Source organism: Carcharodon carcharias, chromosome 3 (assembly GCF_017639515.1).
Source record: "Carcharodon carcharias isolate sCarCar2 chromosome 3, sCarCar2.pri, whole genome shotgun sequence".
Lineage (NCBI taxonomy): Eukaryota > Metazoa > Chordata > Chondrichthyes > Lamniformes > Lamnidae > Carcharodon > Carcharodon carcharias.
Genome location: NC_054469.1, coordinates 76,321,245 through 76,343,739, shown reverse-complemented (window position 1 = coordinate 76,343,739; position 22,495 = coordinate 76,321,245). Strand labels below are relative to the sequence as shown.

General features: G+C 41.9%; 1 protein-coding gene across 1 annotated transcript; it reads right to left on the bottom strand.

Annotated features, from left to right (window-relative positions):
• Positions 1–15,741: 15,741 nt before the first annotated feature.
• On the bottom strand, positions 15,742–22,419 carry LOC121276356 (caveolae-associated protein 4-like). The gene is made up of 3 exons (XM_041184667.1): positions 21,959–22,419; positions 19,638–19,823; positions 15,742–16,104 (listed from the first exon to the last, which is right to left on the bottom strand). Exons 1-3 carry the CDS (start codon positions 22,370–22,372, stop codon positions 16,093–16,095), a joined length of 612 nt encoding a protein of 203 aa, XP_041040601.1. The 5' UTR covers positions 22,373–22,419; the 3' UTR covers positions 15,742–16,092.
• Positions 22,420–22,495: the final 76 nt, after the last annotated feature.

Genomic DNA, 22,495 nt, shown 5'->3' with positions numbered 1-22,495 from the left:
TTGATTAAAAGAAATACATTATTTATAGGGGATGAGACAAAATTATCAAAAGGATGCGACAGCAAGAGGGAGCATAAAGTAAATTTGATAGAGGACATGATGGTAATGACTGGTGAACAAGTTGATTGTGAACAATGTGGGAAAATAAGATGCTATAAGGGACCATAATATGAATTTCATGAGAGATTTTAATATCCTTGATGTGAAATGGATACTCAGATACAATTGAAAAGAAAGAGTGAAACTGCAACCTTATTTATAGTCAGTGACTGCTTCATAATACAAGTAAAGCTGGGAAAAATAACAGATTTAACATTTAGCAGTTCACCAAAAAGGATTAGAGTCCTGGAAGAGAGTTCCAGTGATCATTGTGTATATAAATTTAATATTGTCATAAAGGTTAAATCCAAAAAAAAAATGATAACCATAACTTAACAAGACCAAACTTTGGAGCTATGAGAAGACCTCGAAGGGGAATTAAGTGGGAAGCAGCAATAGAAGATAAAACAATAAATGGAAAATGTAATTCTGAAAGACTATTTGAGGGATATGGAAAAGAAATGCATTACTATAAAAAGCTGTAGCTTCTGGGCAGCAATGGTTTTTTAGCCATTTTAAGAGCTTAAAAACAAAACAAAAATAACATAAAAGAACAAAATAAAGAAGTCATCTGAAGATATTTAAAATAAGTATTCAAAAGAAGAACATTACAATGCAGAAGCATCATCAATTAACCAACATGTAGTTTCTACCGAAGAGTAATTTGATTGATTTTTCTTAATAAGTGTAGAGTTGTTGCTCAACACGATCTGTACAGTGCTGCACACCTGTGTCTGTCCAGAGCCTTACTGCTTAATTTAGGAATTGCAAAACTAATCACTTCTTCGTCAGAAGCAGTTTCCTGCACTAGCATCTGCATTAGTTATAAGTTGTCAAATCAATGTGACTAGATCTGAAGAATTTAGTGCATCTGCCATTTCTGATCCTTCATAGCAATTCAGCTCAAGTGAAACCTTCTCTGATCTTTAAAATTCCATGTGCTAAGACATTTCTTTGGCTCTCTCCTGGTAATACATGAGATCTATCTTTATAATGTGGACCAGATCCATTCATATTGATTTGACAATTTAAAAGCAATGCAGAAGTGACTAGCTTAGCAATTGATTAATTAAGAATTAAGGAGCTGAGCAGAATTGTGGGCGGAATTGTATATGCCATGCCGAGTAACAATTGTAAACCTATTAATAAAAACACAAAAAATAATCTCAGAACAAACTTATGTGTTGGACAATTGGTCAGTCTTCTGTTTTTGGTGTTTCGGAAAGTTGGTCCATGATTGAGCAAGTTGTTATTACAAATTGCATAAAAAGAGAAAATGTTGATTGGTTATAAGTAATGTGCAAACTTAACCATTGAAGCATCCTCTTAAGCAAGCTGATAAATGGAGACCTGCTTCACTAATATCAACGGCTAAAAGCGTTGATGCCTGTGTCCCATGATGCACTATGGCATCTTCTGTGTGTTATAAAAAAATGTAACCATTCAAATAAAGAGAACTGTGTGTGATGCAATGGACAGCTAGAAAACTGTTACTGGGAGGAATGCAGAATTGAATTATGCTCTCAGCAGTGTTGTCTGAGTGTGAGGAACTGCTGGGAGTTTTCTATCACTATTTAAAGTTGCTGAAGTCTGCAGGTGGTGGTGCTGCATGTGGAGAATGCCTTGGCTCTGATGTTAAGGGCACTGCTCAGATCGCTTGCTCGCAGTCATGGCTAATGCATTTAATATCCCACTTGGCCTGCAGCATGACAGAAAGACTGAGCAGACTACAGCACAGAAGAGAACTGTTTGCAAATGGAGGTGGAGGTGGCTGGGGAGAAGGGTTCTCAGCAGGAGGTCATGTCCACCCAGTGCCTTTGGGGAGCATTTCTCTTACCACAGTGGAAACAGAGACATTGGCCATTGGATGTTGCATCATGATTGGGTCTGCAAGCATTCCGTAGGACTTGGCTACAATCTGCACACTGGAAAGGATGGGCTGCAAGATCTGTGCAAATTAAGCCCTGTGTCACGTTAGTATCAGGCTTCTCCATGCTCATTGACAGCGATGTCAGAATTTGTGGCAGGCCTGCTAATACTCCAAGCATTTCAGCATGCAAACCCATCAACCTTTTTCTGTATGTCACTCCTTCCAAGTCCTCTGCAGCAGAATTTGTGTGCAATCTCATGCTTTGAAGAGATGGCATGTGTGGGATTCTTTTCCCCCTGCCCTGGCTTCAGGCTACTTGTGCCCAGTGGCTCACCATGTGGAGATCCTGTCTCTATGCTACCCTCTAAACAAAGTACAGTACCAATTTATAGATGGTTTCAGCACAAAAGGAGGCCATTCGGCCCATCATGTCCATGCTGGTCAACAAATATCTGACTACATTAATCCCATTTTCCAGCACTTGGCCAATAGCCTTCGAGGTTATGGCAATGCAAGTGAATATCTTAATACTTCTTAAGTGTCAGGAGAGTTTCTGACTCAACCACCCTTTCAGGCAATGAGTTCCAGACTCCCACCACTCTCTGGGTGAAAAGGTTTCTCCTCAACTCCCTCTTATCCTTCCTCCTTATACCGTAAATGTATGCCCCATAATTATTGACCATTCTACTAACTGAAAAAGTGCCTTCCTATCCACCCTATCTGATACCCTTATAATTTTATACACCCCTCTCAACCTTCATTGCTCCAAGGAAAATAATCCCAGTCTACCTGATCTTTCCTCATCGCTCAGACCCTCCAGCCCAGGCAGCATCCTGGTAAATCTCCTCTGCACCCTCTCCAGTGCAATCACAACCTTCTTATAATGTGGTGACCAGAATTGCACTCAGTACTCTAGTTGTGCCTAACCAGCGTTTTATACTGTTCCAGCATAACCTCCCTGCTCTTATATTCTATGCCTTGGCTAATAAAGGCAAGTATCCCATATGCCTTCTTAACCACCTTACCTACTTGCCCTGCTACCCTCGGGGATCTGTGGATATGCACACCAATGGCTAATTTCTGAGTTGATGGCTGCGAGTCTGAGATTGGGTAATGGTATTTCATCATCGGTCTCCTGCTCATCTTGGACATCACATTCCTGTGCCACTGCCTGACCAGTTAGCAATTTTTGCGCACCTTAATGGAGAAAAATACAAGGGTAGGGTTGCAAAGAGGGAAGCAGGAAAGCAAGACGTGCATGCTTAGATTATCTACAGTTTGTAGATTAAAAGAGGCTGTAGAATGAGGGGTAAGTGGGATGTGAGAAGAAAGTCTAGGAAGATACTTACTGTCACCTTCAATGGTTTCAGCCCTGCCATTGGCCATGGTCTCAGTCATAGCTGCACCAAAGTTTGGAAGCACCATCTCCTCTATGCAGGTGAGGAACTGCAACTGCGCCTGACCCCACCAGTTAGGTGTTGCTGCCTATGATTGTGTGCCACCTTGCCCTGCAAGAGAGAGGAAAGTGAGTCAGTGAGTGTGGTGCAATGTTTTTGGGTGATGTGACTCGAATATCTGATGGTGTATGGAAGCTGTGATCTGTGTGTGTCAGGCTTCTGGCAGTGCTAAGTCTGTGAGAGTGAGGTGAAGCTATGAATGGTAGGCTTGAGCTGAACTTAATGGAGAATGTTGGTAGGTGAGTGAATGGAGCAATATGTGAGGCTAGTGGTGCAGTTGTTGGGATATGGTATTTGAAGATGCATTTATGACTTTGACATTTGAGTGAGGTCATTAAACTTCTTGCCACACTGCATCCGGGTTCTCGGAGCTACACTTCTTGCTTTGATAGCATGGCTATCTGCTTCCACTGCCTCCTCAGTGTTTGTCTGGAGGCCTCCTGGTCCCCTGTGAATAGAGAACCTATCTCCTCCTCTCCACGTTCCACACCAAATCCCCCCATGCTGCATCAATGAACCTTGGAGCATACTCTCTGCCTTGTAGCAACATTTCACTCTTCTTTCCACTTAGAATGTCTTCTGCAACTTGTTCCAACACCTGCTGCAGCCAGAATGCACCCCCTTCCCATTATGAGGTGCAGGCTGGCTTTAAGTAATGCAGGCTAACTTTAATGTTAGCCTTACACAAACTTGGGCTACCTGCTGAACCGCGCAGCCACTCAGCAACATATTTAGCGCTGTATGCTATTATCATCTAAATTAGCAGGCAACATGAGGGCTGCGTGTGCCTGCATTAGAATAAACAAGCACAGGTTAATTGTGTATTGTAATCGCTACACCCTTTTTCAGGCTTTATCCAATTTTTCCCCATTCAGTTAATCTAAAACAATCTATTAATACAGCAGGCCATATATGTACTGTCATATTAGATAGGATATGGTGTGTCTGGGCATGGGTATGGACTTATAAATAGAAGTAGATGGATGAACTTTGTTTTAAATGGTAAAGTCAATATTTATAAGCATATACAATTAGTTTTAGATTAAATTTGTTTCAACATTTTATTGATACATTGTAGCTGTAAAATTTAACTCATTTAATACATAATTGAACATTTGTAATTGATAGTGATATTTAATTGACAGCTATAATATTTAAATTAAACTAGTTATATGTAAAAGGAACCAATTACATCTACAACTCCTAGAGGGGCCCTTAAATTACCAATGCCCATTTGGGGGAAAGTTGTGGTTGTCAGAATGAATGTTCTTCCAGTGACACTATGCTTCACGTGTAAGGCTCTAAATACAGGACAGTCTAAATTTATATGGGCTGGTATGTCAGAAGATATTACATTACAGTCACGTGAGTGCCCAAAATGGCATGAGGGCCAAGGCTGTCTCTTTATGTGCTATTTAGTCACTTTGCAATGACTAGGTTTTAGATGGCACCAAATGGTTGGAAAATAATTTCATTTGCTCAGTATCATTTCCAAAAATTAAAAAAGCAAGTTGTTCTGAATAAATTCCAAATAAATAACATGGCATATCCCACACAAATCTGTCCAGTGCATAAATATTACAGCCTTCTGAAAAGTATCTGGTGAATGCTTTCACACAACTGAATGAACCTTCCCTCGGGATCATGTGATGTTTTATGGCCATCTCTATAACAACAGGATTCTCCAACATGGAATTTGTGAGCTGTTTAATGCAGAATATGAAAATAACTGAGGAATGTGGAATGATTTTGGGTCTTTAATTGAGTTTTTTTGCCATAGAGATAGGCCAACCAACAGCAACTTCAGGGAAAGTGGTGAAAACTGGCAACATTCTCCTGTGGGGAGTGGCAGTCTAGGCTGGAGGTGACATGTTGTTCAGGAATCTAGTGGCAACAGGTCAAAGAGTTCTTGCTGTAATGAATGGCCCCTCAGGGAGGATCGATGAAATCCTTCGCCACAGTAAAAGCTAAGCATTTTAACAAAATGGGGTTGCTTGTTATATTGTTTTCCTCATGGCTTATTTTTAGTGTGAACATGATTTGAAAGGCAATTTTCTAAAGTTCCAATAAAATCATAATATTTTTGAAGTGGAGCTGAGAGATTACAGAAGTATCTACCACATTTGAGGAACTAATGTATCAAATTGTTTTAGGTCACGTATTCTTTGAACTTATCAAATATAAACCATTGATGCGGTTATTTTTACAGGAGGCCACGATGGCCTGAATCTTTCAGTCAGCTGCATGTATTGCCACTGTCCGTGAAGATTTTCCTGACCACACACCACTACCCATTTCTTCTGGGATCTTCCAATCCCGGCTGCAGCAGGAATGCGCAGCATCTTCCAGGAGACTCCATTGGATTGAAGTAGAGCCAGGGGAAACAAGGATTCAATCTCTTTTTATGGCACTAGCTGCTGTAAGTTTAAAGGCCCAGTCTTTGAGTGTGGGTTAATGAATGGGTAAATGAGTGAATGGGTAGGTGGGTGAGGTAGGTTGGTGGGTAAGTGTGTAGGTGGGTGAGTGAGTAGTTGGGTCAGGGGGTGGTTGGCTGGTCAGGGAGTAGTTGGGTGATTGGTTGGGGGTGGCTGATTGAGAGGGTTGGTTGTGGAGTTACCCAGGTATGAAACCATGTTTTAAACTGTCTAACATTTCCTGGGTACCTATCAAGATAAGCCATATATATCTGACCCAAGTTTCTGACTTCGGCTCAGAGTCGGAGACATTCGAGCAGGGTCACGGTAAAAGGGGGAATTGCCCATCGGAAATTTAAACTTCCTGGCAATTCCCACGTAAGTCAGCACATCAGAACCTCTGCACGGTCCCAATGCACATCTTCCATTGTACATTGGGTGTCTCATGATCTGGAGACTGGATGATTTGGGCCTATGTTCATAAGTTGATCAGTTAAGATAACCCTGGGTTCTTTGCTCTTAATTGCTGAAAACACTGTTCCTTGGAGAGGAGTTTTCTTATTTTGAATGGATCAGTAAACTACAATATTCTACAACTTTGACAGAATGGGCTGGCTACCTTATCAAATTGAAGGTAGACTGAATGATGAAAAGATGAAGCTGAAGGATAACTCCAATTCATTAATTCTGTATTAATTATTGTTATCAATCATTCCAGCTATCTCGACATCTTACTTAAAAAATTGTAAGACATTAAACAATTCCTAGAGAGCTCAATGCCATTTGATTTCATTACATCAGATTGGTCAAGGTTGACTCAAATTCAACAAATAAAAAAATTAAGAAACCTTTGAACTAATTAACATTCAGTTTTCAGTCTCACTGATGAGATAAAGAATAATGGAACTTTACTCAATTAACTCGATAGCGAATTGGATTGGTGCAGAATTTGTTGTATGCGGTCGATGAATGCAGGGCACCTGTTGTTGTTTTACTTGTCAATGAACCCTGCAATCTCTGATATTTTGCACTGCAGTTTGCTGGTTGTGAGCGATGAAAATGCAGCATCTGGGATCTCATTGAACAACTGTGGGTATCTCCTTAATCAATCAGATTGAGGTACTGTGAAATTAATAGTACAAGGACTTCAAAAGACGTGCAAATACAGAAGGATGTAAGAAATAGGAGCACTAATACAGGTATGGTTCACATGATCCTTATTAACAGATCCATGCAATCCAATAAATCTTCAGCACTCTGCGACCCTGGTGTTCCCCTGCTCCTCAGGTAATTGTCATATATCAGAATACTCATTCCACTTATCATATTGTTTCATGGGATGCAGGTGTGGTTGGCAAGGCCAGCGTTTGTTGTCCATTGCTAATGGCCCTTAATTTGAGTGGCTAGGCCATTTCATGAAAGCACTTGTTTCTAGTGAAACAAAATTTACAGATTGGTCTAATCTTCTGCCTTATGCCAAGCTAAATATCATCAGTTCTACCATATTGCTAATTTCCACCAGTGCTGCTGAATTCTTGATGAGCTGCTGTAGTGTGTCATGTGGATTTTCTTTTATTCTTTCACAAGATGTGGGCATTGATGGCCAAGCCAGCATTTTTATTGCCCAACACTAATTTCCCTTGAGAAGGTGGTGGTGAGCTGCCTTCTTGAACCGCTGCAGCCGTGTGCTGTAGGTACACCCACAGTGCTGTTAGGGAGGGAGTTCCAGGATTCTGACCCAGGGACAGTGAAGGAACGGCAATATAGTTCCAAGTCAGGATAGTGTGTGACTTGTAGGGGAACTTGCAGGTGTTGATGATCCCATGCGTCTGCTGCCTTTGCCCTTCCAGGTAGTAGAAGTTGCAGGTTTGGAAGGTGCTGTCGAAGGAGCCTTGGTGAGTTGCTGCAATGTATCGTGTAGATGATACACACTGCTGCTACTGTGCATTGGTGGTGGAGGCAGTGGATGTTGAAGGTGGTGGATGGAGTGCCAATCAAGTGGGCTGCTTTGTCTTGGATAGTGTTGAGCTTCTTGAGTGTTGTTGGAGCAGCACTCATCCAGGCAAGTGAAGAGTATTCCATCACACTCCTGACTTGTGCCTTTTAGACGGTGGACAGGTTCTGGGAAATCAGGAGGTGAGTTACGGTCCACAGAATTCCCAGCCTCTGACCTGTTCTTGTAGACACAATATTTATATGGCTGGTCGAGTTCAGTTTCTGGTCAATGGTGACCCCAGGTTGTTGATAACGGGGGATTCAGTGATGGTAAATGCCATTGAATGTCAAGGGGTGATGGTTAGATTCTCTCTTGTTGGAGATTATCATTGTCTGGCACTTGTGTGGCATGAATGTTACTTGTCACTTGTCAGCCCAAGCCTGGGTATTGTCTAGGCCTTGCTGCATTTGGACAAGGACTGCTTCAGTATCTGAGGAGTCACAAACTGTGCTGAACATTGTGCAATCATCAGCAAACAATCCCACTTCTGACCTTATGATGGAAGAAAGGTCATTGATGAAACAGCTGAAGATGGTTGGGCTGAGGGCACTACCCCGAGGAACTCCTGAAGGGATGTCCTGAGATGATTGACCTCCAGCAACCACAACTGTCTTCCTTTGTGCTAGGTGTGACTCCAACCAGTGGAGAGTTTTCCCCCTGATTCCCATTGACTCCAGTTTTGCTAGTGTTCCTTGATGTCATACTTGATCAAATGCTGCCTTGATGTCAAGGGCAGTCACTCTCACCTCACCTCTGGAGTTCAGCTCTTTTGTCCATGTTTGAACTAAAGCTATAGCGTGGTCAGGTGCTGAGTGACCCTGGCAGAACCAAAGCTGAGTGTCAGTGACCAGGTTGTTTCTGAATAAATGCCACTTGATAACACTGTCAATGATCCCTTTCATCACTCAGGTACACATTGCAGCCACAGTGATCCAGTGGTGTAGGGAATGAATGTTTAAGTTGGTGGGTGTGGTTTCATCAAATGGACTGCTTTGTCCTAGATGGTATTGAGTTTCTTGTATGTCGTTGGAGCTGTACACACCCAGGCAAGTGGAGTGTACTTCAGCTCTTGTACCTGACATCTACCTTATAGATGGTAGAAAGGGTTGGTGAAACAGGAGGTGAGTCACTTACCACAGAACACACAGCCTCTGACCTGTTCTCATAGCCACAACTGGCCAGTCAGTTAAATTTCTGGTTCATGGTAAGCCCCCCACCCCCCCGCAAGGAAGCCAATGGTCAGAGATTCAGTGACAGTAATATTATTGAATGTCAAGCAAAGGTGGCTAGGCATTCTTGTCAGAAATTATCATTGGCTGGCACTTGTGTGGGGTGAATGTTACTTGTCATTCAGCTCAAACATTAATTTTGTTCAAGTTTTGGCAGATGTGGGAATGTACTGCTTCAGTATATAAGGAGTTGCAAATGGAGCTGAATACTGAGCAACCATCAGCAAACTTTCCCACTCCTGACATTTATAATGGAGGGAAGGTCACTGAGAAAACAGCTGAAGATGGTTGGGCCAAGGAGACTAACCTGAGGAACTCCTGCAGTGACCTGTTAAGCTGAGATGATTGGCCTCCAACAACCATAAACAGCTTCCTTTGTACCAGGTATGACTTCAGGCAGTGGAACATTTTCCCCTTGATTCCCATTGACTTTGCTTTTAACTAGGGCTCCTTGATGCTACACTCAGCCAAGTGTCACCTTGATGTCAAAGAGCAGTCACTCTCACCTCACCTCTGGAATTCAGATTTTGTTCATCTTTGAACCAACATTGTAATGAGGCCTAGAGGCAAGTGGCCCTAGAAAACTCAAACTGTGCAACACCAACTTATATTTATGAAGTCTTCTTAATGTAATAAAACAGCCGAAGGCATGTCACAGAAACAGTATAAAATAATATTTGATATCGAATTACATAACAAGATATTAGGGTAGATGACCAAATTCTTGTTCAAAGTTGAAGTTTTTAAAGACTGCCTTAAAGGCAGAAAGAGAAGTACAGAGATGAAAAGGTTTGGGGAGGGAACTCCAGACCTTAAGGCCTTAGCAGCGGAAGGAACAGCCTCAAACGGTGGAGCAATTAACTTTGGAGGTTGTGGGACTGGAAGAGATTAGGGAGATGGGGAGGAATGAGGCCACGGATGGATTTGCAAAACAATGGACAGAATTTTATGTCCCTGTGGGCGGGCGCGCACCAGACCCAAACAGGTGTGAATTCGCACGAGATGACATCAGGCGAGCGTCCTGATGTCATTCTGCACTCGTGTGATATTTTGCTTGGCAGGAGCATGCAAAAATCGGAAGAGCAGCCACCGACAATTAAGCCCATTAATGGCCCAATTGTTAGTGATTTTTCGTGGCCCGTCCAACCTTACGGTTGGTGGACAGACCAAGCAGCCAAGCAGGCTTTACATTTTTGATGAAACCTTATCCAAGGGTGGGATGAAAGCTCTGTTAGGTTCTAAAATAAAAATAAATATCTGGGGACTGTTTTTTTATGAGGCCTGCTTTCAGGTGCTTGATTGTGCTGCGTGGATATTTTTTGTAGCATTTTTATACTTTATTTTCTTATCTGGAGGTCTGCAGCTCCCTGAGGTAGCTGTCTGCCTTCAGGGAGCTCAGTGGTGGCTCTCACCAGCACCCGCGGTTAAGTCAGCGCCTGCCCTCTTCCCACCACCATCGGCAGTGCTGAGCCTTTCTCAGGGTGCATTTCATGCTGGCTGACCATTAATTGGCCAGCCAGGATAAGATCGCTGGTCGGGGCTGATCGCAGGCAGAAATGCATTTTGCGTCTGCTTCTTGGCCCAATGAGGGAAAGAATTCAGGCCAATGATTTTTTTGAAACCAAAGTGTTACTTAACTGGGAACCAATGTAGGTCAGTGAGCACAGGGGTGATAACGGGACAGGACTAGGTGAGGACAGCCAAGAGTGCTTTAGAATTGTTAAGTCAGGAGGTAATAAAGGCAGGGGAAGAATGGTTTCAGCAGTAGATGATCTGAGGCAGCGGCAGAGTCAGGTGATGTTACAGACGCAGAAAAAAATGTCTTTGTGATGGTGGAAACATGATACTTGGAACTTCACCTTGGTGTCAAATCTGGTATCAGGGTTAACATTCTTGTTCAGCCTCAAACAGTTGTCAGGGCAAGGAATGGAGGTTATTAGGGGTCCATAGGGAATTGTTTCAGTGTTCTGACTTTTTAGATGGGAATTTCTGCTCATCCAGAACTGGATGTTGGACAAGCAGACTTACAATTTAGAGAAAGTGAAGGGTTTGTGAGAGCTGGTGGTGAAGTAGAGCATTAAAGAGTAGGTAAGTCGTGAGTAAGTGCTGCTTGGTTGCATAGTTGATGACACCTTCCATCACTTTACTGATGATTGAGAGTAGCCTGATGGAGTGGTAATTGCCTGTGTTGGATTTATCCTGCTTCTTGTGGACACAACATACTTGGACAATTATCCATTTCGTCAGGTAAATGCCAATGTTTTAGGTGTACTGGAACAGCTTAGCTTGAGTCACTGCTAGTTCTGGAATACAAGTCTGGGCACATGGCCTGCTCTATCCACTGTGTTCAGTCAATTCTTAATATCATATGGAGTGAATCAAGTTGACAAAAGAATGGCTTCTGTGATGGTGGGAAACTCAGGAGGTGGCTGAGGTGGAACATCCACTCAGCACTTCTGGCTGAAGATTTTTGCAAACACTTCTGTTGTGTCTTTTGTTGGTCTCTGACATCATTGAGGATGGGAATACTCATGGAGCCTCTGCGTGTTAGATTTTTAACAACTGGATTTAGCCTGCAGAGCTTTAATCTGATCCATTGGCTGTGGAGCCCTTTAGCTCTGTGTACAATTTTAACCACAACTGTTTAAATTCCACTTATTTGCCCTCACCTGAAGTTGCTGTGGCATTTGTACATCAGAGAGGAGTTTTATGGAGGGGACGGGGATCTCAGCCAATAGCTGGAGAGCTGCCAAGTGATCTGCGCTGCTTTCTTCGGGAAGGCCATGTCATGAAACTATTAATGTGTATAATGTTATTGGAAATTATTTTGTAAAATAAAGGTTTAGTCTGTGGGTATCTCTGTGTGTATTAATTGGATTAAAGCAGCTAGACTGGGTGCTTTGATGAATGATAGTTTAGAGAGGTACATTTACATTTAGTTGAATAGAGCATTCAACAGTGGGGAATGAAATCTTGCATCTAGCTAGGAGACACCAATCAATGTTTATACTACTAATAAAATTGGTACTATGAAAGGGGCTTTATTGTTAGAAGAGGTGGAGTTCAAAGGGCCTGATGATACAATGAGAATTTACATTTAAAGAGAAGTGCAGGGTATAACAGGAGGGAAATTATGTGCAGGGCAGAGGCAAGTGTCATCAAAGCAGCTGTAAGCCTACAAATGTCTGCAAAGGAACCAAAGTGAAAGGAACCTCATTTTGAATTTGTAAGGTGAAAATGCTTTGCCTGGTGTCTGTTTAAAATCTATGGGTTATTGTTGCCTTAGTGGAGATTAGTTTGGGAATTTGTTAAAAGTTATGATAGTAGTAATTTGTAGCCATGTGTATATGTTTAACTTAATAAATTAAATAGTAAATTAATAAATGTCTCATGTAGTTCGATATAAAAACCTCTTGAAAACTGGTGGTCTTATTCCTGAATTTAGAGCTGCATTTCATATATAACACTTAAAAATATAGGTTATGACTGTTGTTTAAAATTTCCGTCTGGGATTTTAAATAACAGCCTTTACCAACTGCTGTGTCATAACAGCCCACCAGAAATATGTGCCAATCAGGCAGTTGAGAGGTCACTGGCAAGCCTTTCCCTGGATCAGAATCCTGGGGTGGAGCTTCCACCCACTGAGAGCTGCTGGCCAATCAGAGGTTGGCAGCTGTATTGAACAGCAGCGCCACCACGGAGGCATTGGCTGCTGCTAGAACCACATCCACTGGAGGCCCCGGATCATGGAGCAACCCTGGCCACAGGCAAGTGATAGTGGTTGGGTTTCACGGGGTGGGAGTTGGGGTTGGGGGGGTGGGGGGGGTGGGGGGGGGGGGGGGTGGGGGTGGGTGTGGGGTGGGTGGTTAGTGGGGGTGTAGGGGGATTGGCAGTAAGGGCAGTGCAAGTGGCTCTCAGCATCTTCCCTTTTCTGATGCAGGGTCCTTTGATCGGTGCCTTTGGATAAGGATACCAATTCACCCCCTGCTGCACCCCCATAATCAACCTGCACAGATTTGCATATCATGGTCTACGTGTGGTTAGATGCCCATTCTCCACTGGGTTACTATCAACTGAAGCAGGAAAAAGCCCTTAATTGGAAATTAATTTCCTCTTGAGGGCTTCAATTGGCAGCAGGACAGGAAGGCCTGTAATGACCTTTCCATGGACTAAATTGGGGTAGAGTAGGGAAAGTGGCGGAGTACCCACCCACCGCCATTCCGCTGATTAAATGCTCCACACCAACAAACACGCCACTGTGGTGCGCAAAAAATACCGCCCAATGGCTGAGTGTTATTGGCTTTACTGTAATTTTGACAGCAAACTGTGGACCAATGTTGCTGTATGTTGTTGCTCAGCCATAATATTGCTGGGTATGTAAATATTATGCAATCTAGCTTTTTTAATTTAGAGACTTAAGAGATGACAAACCCAGTAACATGGTTTATCATTTATTTTAGTCACTTAGGGCGGAATCATCCTGTCCTATTGGCAGTGGGTGTCATGGCGGCTTGAGTGGACAATATGACGAGAAGGGCAAAAATCAGTTTTACGCCCTCATGAAACCAGTTTGCGACCGTCTGCTCCACCAGCCAATGGCGGGCCACATTTCCTGCCGCTGCACATCAGGAACCTAATTTCAATACTTTAGCATCTCATTATAAACCCTGATCGCTGGAATCATCCCCCCACACTGGATCATCTGGGCACAATCACACTGATATGTTTCACAACTGTACATAAGTGACACATTCCTGGAGACCTGTACTTCGCTTGAGACTTCGAGGTTTGTTTGCCTACCTTGCTTAAGGCAGCACTTGTGGCCATCAGTGTCCGGCTTCGCAGGTAGCACCACATCACTTTTAGTGGATCTCATGGGCAGGTCTATACCTACTAGCCATAAGGCATGGGTGACTTTTCAACGGCTACGGGTCTTGGGTTTGCTTGGGGAAGGGGGAGAAGTGGCCTTAGGCAAGGGAAGAGGCTGCAGGATAAGAGCTGTAATGGAGAAGGAGGGTTTCCCAGGGTGTGTGTGGGGGCAAGTTGATCTGTGCACATCGCCTCAAGAGGGTGAGGGATGAGGAGGCAGTCTCCAAAGATGAGGGCAGATGGAAATGTGAGGATGTGTGTGAGAGAATGAGTGGTGATATCCCCTGAGCTGGCAGTGAGTGAATTGTCAGTGAACGTGTGAAGGGCTTCAGTAAATTTAGTGATGAGATGGTTGCCTTATCCTCGTGGCAAGATGAGATCATTCATCCTCCTTCTGCACTGGATGGCCAACCTCTTCCGTGCAGTTTTGGCACTGGCCACCACTGCCACTGCCTCCCAAGCTGGAGTGGTGAGATTGCTGGACCTCTTGCAGCCAATGTGGGGGTGGGGATCATCACGGTGGACCTTCAAAAGGCATTCCCGTGATGGGTCACTGATATCTTCTTGACTTTCAGGGCCATGACTTCATTGGAGCGGTCCTGGGCTGCAAGCATTGAGAACTGTGTGCATGGCTGCAGTTCCGATATAGCACACAGAGTGAGGAAATGGTGAGGTAATGGCATGGCGGGCAATTCAGAGGCTGCCCGCCAGGAAGACAGGAAGCAGACAATATGGTACGAAAACCCATCATTGCAGCGGTGGGTAAAAAGTCATTTTTTACACCTGTTACCGTACTTAGTGCAAGCCTGGGACAATTCCGCCCTTAATTGATCAATGAAACACGAGGGGCAGTATTTCATACTCTCCCCCATGGCAAGTTTGGTGGTGGGGAGTGTATTTAACAGGCAGGATGCTGGTGGGTGGGGACCCCACCACCTTCCCACCTCTACCCCAATTAAACCCGTGGCAGACAGACCCATGGACAGCGTTCACGTCTCACCATCCATTGAAGCGCTTAAGTGGCAATTAATGCCCAATTAAGGGCCTTTTCCCATCGCCACGGTACTAACCCAGCTATGGGTGGGCCAGTTACCACATGGAAGTCACAACATGTAAACCTGTGCAGGTTGCTTCTGCTGTCCTAGGGGCTGCAGGTGGTGGGCTGGGGTTTCCGGGAGGTAGAGGTGGAGGTGGCACGGGGTCCCTCGTTCAAAGACAGTCAGTGCCTGACTGAGGGACCTGGCATCGGAGAAGCTGCTGCCTCCCCGATCGCGCTGCTGTTCAGTAGAACTGCTGCCTGTTTGGCTGGCAACTCTCGGTGGGCAGGACTTCCTGCCCCCGGGTCCTGATCCTGTGGAAGGCATACCGGTGACCTCTCAACTTCCTGCTTACCACGGAGTACTGTCCGGCCTTCCCAGAGGAGACAGCATGAGTCTCTCACGGGCTGTAGAGCCGGTGGCAGAGAGTTAGAATTCTCCATAAACTTCCCTCCCCCAGCCCCCAAGGAATCAATGGAAGATCACATGGAAGTGCAAATGGGGTTTCCATTGATTATCTTCTGAAGTTATAGCAGTAAATCAGGAGAATGCCTTGCCCCCCCATCCCGATCCCGCAGAGCCTTCCGTCGATTAACTTGAAACTTTGAAACTGCTTATTGGTTATGTTCAGTGTGTGAAGTAACCAAGTGGAAATCAGTGTGTTAGAATTTATGGTGGTTAGCTATTTCTGTTAATGAGCTAAATAAGACAATTGTAAATAAAAGCAAAAATCTTGAATAGTCAAGGCTAGCAAACTGCATACTCTTTTCTTTATTGAGTTAATGTACATAAATTGCATCCAAAACCAAAATATAAGTATAAACACCAAAGAGCAATAATTAGAAGGGAATAAGGCAATAAGATTTATTCTTCCAGATAACAAATTAACTTCCAGCTTCCAATCACATCAACATGGTAACAATAAATATAATGAAAAGCCTTAAAATATTTTACATATACAATGTTACTTCACATAGCATCGATAAATAAAATGGCGGGAATGGATAGAGGAATCGTATTAAGCTCTATTAATACCTGCACTTTGTTTCTGTAACATTCTACTGGGCATCTCCAGTTCACATCAGATTTTTTTCAGCTTCAGTCTGGTTTTAATTCCCCTATCAGAAATCCTGCTGATTATAAAATGAAAGTCCACTATAAGATTTTGCTCCATGTTCTACTTTTGAGTTACGTTTCTTGCTGTGGCAGGCCTGGCTTTCAAAACTAATGTTAACATGTGTAAGTTAATCACAGTCCGTGGTAAATAAGTCTGCACGATTATGGAAGCTTTCGCCTCTTTGATTCCCTGGATTTTGATATCTTGGTGTTTACAAAAGTAATAATGCAAAGATGCAAATTATATGTGAGGGTGTTTTGTAACATTCATTCAGTGGGAACCAATTATATCTATATGCAACATACACAAGAGAATCTATGAGCATGACATCAACCCTGATCTATATTTTCTATCTTTAGATACAGGGAAGGAATGGGTTTAAAATAATGAAATATACACGGAGAAACACAAACTAGGCTAGCCTCAATCGACAGAAAGGTTGCTCTATCTGCATATCACATGTATAGTCTCTCCCAAATGAAAATCTATTTCTTCAACATGAGATGAAGTTCTGCTTTCCTCCCTTTTCTTTGTCCATTAGAATTGTCAATGTTTAAATATTACCCTTTATCAGTCACATTTTTTTTGGCTTTTATGTTAAGATCTCACTTCTTTCTTTCTCCATTTTTCTTTCACATACACTCTTCATCTTGCTATTTCCCCCATCATGTGTTTAGCTTTTTATCCAGCTTCTCTCCTGTTTTTGCTTTTACAGCAATGTTCCAAATCTTGTCCTACATTCTCGAGGCTTTGAACCAGCTCCCAATTGCAGGAACCTGCATGTTATTACCACTGTTGACATGACAAGTTAAAGCTACTGGGCTTTGACAATACAATTTACAGATTGTAAACTTTGCTTCTACAATCTGTTAGTAATGGCTGAGGACCAGCTTAACATAAACTAAATTATGATTTTGTATAACCTACACAAAGGTAAGTTCTTTTCACACATATACAGACAATTTAAAATGAAAAATTCTACACATCTGATGATTTTTTTCCACTAATCCTTTGGGGCCTGTCCACTACTTATTATATCAAGATGGACAATTGTGAATTGGGGAAAAAGTTTATTATCACTACCTAATATCAAAACACATTTTCAGAATAACCCACAGCACATGGACTGATGCAAGAAATCCATTGTATGTGATATAAAAGCTACATTGTATCAACCATGGTTCATAAATTTTGGCTAAGTTAGTGGCACAGTATATTAAGGTACCAGTGTCATCAAATATGGAGGACACAGGTTGGTACTTGAAGCCCACACTTAATGAATTGCTTCTCTCAGGCATTCTTCAGTAGACATTTCTCCACAGGGATGGAAGACAATCAGTGTGTGCATGTTACTACAGAACAAACTTAGAGCAGATACTGGGGCACTATGTGTTGCATGGGATAGCTAAAGACTGAAATAAAAAGTAAGACTTATAAGATACGGCAAAGAGAGCTGAAAGCAAGAAAGTATGACAAATTTGAACTAATACTTCCTGTCATTCTTGAAGGCAAGTGTTGAAAAGCATAACAATTTTTCAGTAAGTTGCTTGAGTATCCCTAAGCTAGACAGGGGGAAATGGTCAGGATTCCTGCTCCTGTTTATTATCCAGTGACTCCTGCTGGAAATTCTGCTTGAATAGCCATGGGGTGAGGACAGGATTGGGCTTGTTGTGATTCCCCTCTCTCCGGTCAACTGCTTGACTGAAATACCAAAGGGCTTCCAGCGCCCATGGGACAATAGTTTAGCAGGAGTCACCACCTCCAGGAGAAGAGGGGTAAAAAGGAAGGAAGCTGAAAAATGAATTCAGACACTTTCAGCTGTGCCAAAGTTTAAGCAAATGTATGAACTAAAGTGATTCTCAAATTTCTATACACTATATCCATAAATGAATGTAAGGATAATGAATGAGTCTGCTCAAACTAAAAGTAGTTTATTCACTTGAACGTCTAACTGCATGACTTTATGCTTTCTACAGATAACACTGGAAACACCCCAAAGCTAAACGCCTAGCTCTGGTGCTTGCAGTCACCATTGAATATTTGCACATGCACACCACAATTAACGCTAGGGAAAAGACAACATGAAAAGTACACTAAAGAATATTAAACTAAATCACACTATTTAATATGTACAGTGACACTTCTAATTCAGCTTAAAAACGAACTAAAAGTACAAAGGTGAATACACAGGATACACACTTCAAAAGCATGCTCATTTTAGCTAAATATTGGTATTAAAGAGCATTTGTAAAATACTCCAAATGAAACAAGTACTTGTATCGTTTTGATTTTGTTTGTGCAGCTGTAGGGTTTTGAAAGATATTGTAGTAATATAACTCTGAACCACACAGCGACATGATTACAGAGGACATAACAACTTCCCTGGGGGATGGAATATGGTGAATGTCCATGGATTTTTATAGAACAATGTTATTGTCTAATGCCACATTTATATGCTATAATATGCCCAATACTTAGCATCTTTTCATTTCACTTATTCTGAGTCCTGAGCAGTAATTACTCAGTGTTTCAATTACCATACTGACAACAGGCAAGTAAGATTTTTTAAACATCCTCTTCCAACTACATGGCATGTGACAGCAAAGTGATCCTAATAATATTATGTAACGATAGCTGAAAGAATGACAAGAGTTAAACCTGTACCACTTAACAGCCCAATTCAAAAAGAAACCTTAAATTTCAAATATAAAATTAAATGATGCTTCCTTCAAAGGTCTACTCTTAAAAATAAAAACCTTCCCACATTTTAGTTATTGTTTTTAGATTGTAAACTTCCTGCCAATCCTTCACAATTCCACTGGACCCACTTCTACAGCTATCAGGGGAAAATAAAATATGCAGAAGACTGATCCACGGTCATCTGAGGTCCAGTTCAGCCTGCTAGCAGCGTGAGAGGACTAGCGCCTCGTACATGAGTGTCACGTCTCATCAAAAAAATGGCTAAATTTAAAATATCTAAATAATTAAACCAGGCAAGTTTGATTTGATGCACAGGAACATTTTATAGCTGTATTAAAATCACAATTTTGATACTAGGATGTTCTATGGCTATTAAGTAGTGCAGCTTTAAGTCTTTTTTTTTTAGCTGAACTCAGGATTCTGCTTCACCTCTGCCACTGCAGGTATTGCCTCGTCACCTTTTGGTTCCATTGATACTACAACCGTTTCTGTATTGGCAACATGTGTAACCATTGCTGGGAGGCTATCTTCACCAACTTCAGCAGCTCCTGGTGCACCCACTTCCTTTGCTATTTCTGTACCTGTGACCTCGCCTTTGGAACTTTCTCCTACACCTTTGACAGCAACTTCTTGTCCTTCCGCCCCACTTCTTTCATTTTTCTTTTTTATATTCATATGAAATGGTTTTGAATCGACTATGGACTTTTTGATCCTCTCTCCTGAAATCCGTATCTTTTCTCTCCGGTCTGGAGGGACTAATGTATTACTGAGCCGATTCATTTGCTTCCCAAAGGTTTGTCTGGTTTTTTGCATGTTTTCTCTTGAAAAAGCCTTCTTAAGATTATCTACCTGCTTCATGCCTGACTTCTTGAGTCGTGCAGCTGCAGTTTCTTCATCGTAAACAAATTCTTCATCAGAGGAGAGGTCTGGTGGTGGCGTGGCTGCTGTAGCAGCGTGTTCTCCCTCAGCCGCAGCCACATTCCCTTCGTGAGGAAGATTTTTATAGATTACTGAGGAAGGCATTTCATTTTCTTCCTGTGAAAGTACAGAATGTAATTTTTATTTCTGGATTTCTATTCTGTAGTGTCTTGATTTTTCAATATAAAGATGGCAAGTAATTTTATTTTTAACAGCAGTATCTTCTGCTGTATCCAAAAACAGAAATTAATTCTGGCACATCTACAATAATTAATTTTCTATCAGCTTCTTAGTAAAAAGAGTGAATCCTTTTTAAGTGTTTCCATTATAACCTCACTACAGTGTCAATCTCTTTTGAGCTGCCTGATGTAACACCATTCAATTTCCCCACACATTTATGTTTTGTTCAACATTTTGTTATGCAAGATAAAATAATTCTCAAAGATCCTAAAATTACATTGTGGGATGCTGGCATACCAATGCTGAAACTCTTCCCTCTGCCTTTTAAATGTATTAATGTCACTGCAAAATAAGAGAGAGAGAAATCTCTCATTAAGTATCTGTACACTTGTATCCCAAGGTTTAATTTCAGGGCCCTAATAATGATTACTGAATAAGTGACTTAACATTCCCTCGTTTACCCTCTTGAGTCATGTTGAATAATGGAACACATGGTCGTAAATTATTGTGTCATTTTGGTTGGCATAGGCAGACACTACAGCAAGCAAATTGGACACCAAGTAAACTTTTTTATTCCCACATATGTACTTCTTAAAAAAATATACTGAAAATATTTCCCTCCCCCACCCCCAAACCCTACCATCATTCCTAGTGGCTCAGCGACAGTATCCAATAAGTAACTGAAATACATTGATAAAGAATATCACAAGTTCAATCATTACATTGCACTGAGTTAGTTAAGCTGATGTAGTGGTTGAGCTCTTTAAATTTGGTCTCTGTGCCCTGGGTTCCAGAAGCAAAAAATTAGCGAGGCCTAGTACTGAAGAAAGGTCATTGGCCTGAAACATTATCTCTGTTTCTCTCCCTAGAGATGCTGCCAGACCCACTGAGTATTTCCAGCATATTCTGTTTTTATTTCAGGGCTGCCTACTGCTTCTGCTTCCAACTCCTGCTGGAGTTACATGTGCATGGACATCAGATGAGTCAAGATCAGACTCATGTCTAATGTCCTCGCCCATCACCTTGGCAGTCAAATAGCCTGCCAACCCTGAGTGGAAAAGCTTACACATGACTGATGGCCTTTTGGGTGAAGTACCTGAGGTAAATTGGCACAAATGGAATGTTCTTTAGCAAAGATTGAATGCCTTCAAGTGAAGGGAAAATACATAGGAATATCAATAATTTAAAAAAATGTACTGAGCTATATAAATGGAGTTGGAAGACAAAGACTGTAATCATGCCCTTGTCCTCTAATTGTCTGCCGTCAAAACAGGCTGGAGGTAAATGATATTAATGTATAGTTAACCACTGGCATCATCTGTTATTGCAACATTCTGCATCCATTTGATATGTGTAGCATGGTGTTCAGTATATGAGAACATTCATCTCATCAGACTATCTACAAAGATGTTAAAATAACTCCCAAAGAAATGCTGACTGCAGCATGTTCCATTGTCACTAGTTGCACTAGTTGCATACTAGTGTATGAAATATATTGGCATGCAACATTATAAAGTTTCTAAACATATTTCCAGGTATTCATCTATTCACAAACTCCACTGTCTTTTCAAAACTAAACTTGTGATGTGACTCAGATGGCCAAATACACAGTATCACTCCTTGCATATTATTTTTCATGTGGACAGCAAATAGTTGCTGTTCCACAGCCATTAGTCTTCAAGCAGATGGCACAAGGCCTGCTGGTGTATTAATACTACCCTACCCTGCTGTATGAATTTACATCTGTTACTCCAAAATGATTTGTTGTTTCAGTAATTTTATTTAAAGACCAGCTATTGTACTTCAGAACATTGGCACACAAAAGGAGAAAAAGGATTTGCTTGGGGATTATATGATTTTAAAACATTTAACAGGTACACTGTCTTTAAAAAAATGCTATAGACTGAATACATTAACAAATGCCTTGCTGGATAAACTTGAACTCAGAATGGTTAGCTCTCTAGCTGCTGTGACTGGTTCCATACTTCATACTTTTAACACCAAGTAAAAATCTTAAAGGAAGCTTGTTCAAACTAACAACAGCAGAAGTTACCATTTCGAATAGAACTTACCTGGAATATGACCACACGGAATTTATTCCTTTTGAGCAGCTCACGGTGGTTTCCTTCAACCTTTTTGACCTGAGCATTTGTTTTATCCAGTCGTTGTCTCACATCTTTAACATTAGCGTTGATCTTTTGGGTTTTCACTAGTAACTTTGCGACTGTGGAATCTGTAGTCAAGTGAGCCTTATTAAGCTTTGCAACATCGATTTGTATCTCTTTAACAGTGTTTTCTATTTCCAGTTGCTGTTGCTCCATTTTTCGCTGAGTTTCATTAACACTGTCAACAATCCCGGCCACTTTCTCCAGGAGAGTTAATATTGTTAATGGGTCAAGTGGAGCAGCCTCCCCTTCACCTGTAGCACTGGTGGCTATATCAAAAGCAAGGTTGCTAGAGTCTGAATACACTCGTTCCTCAGCCATGCTGCTGGTGGTTCAGAAAGCTCTCCTCTTGTGTCTAATTTAAAACATGAACTTTGTGTGAGTGTAGGCTAGAGGGGCCACAACCAATGCTGTGTTCCACACTGTGCTGGCAGTGATTCACCA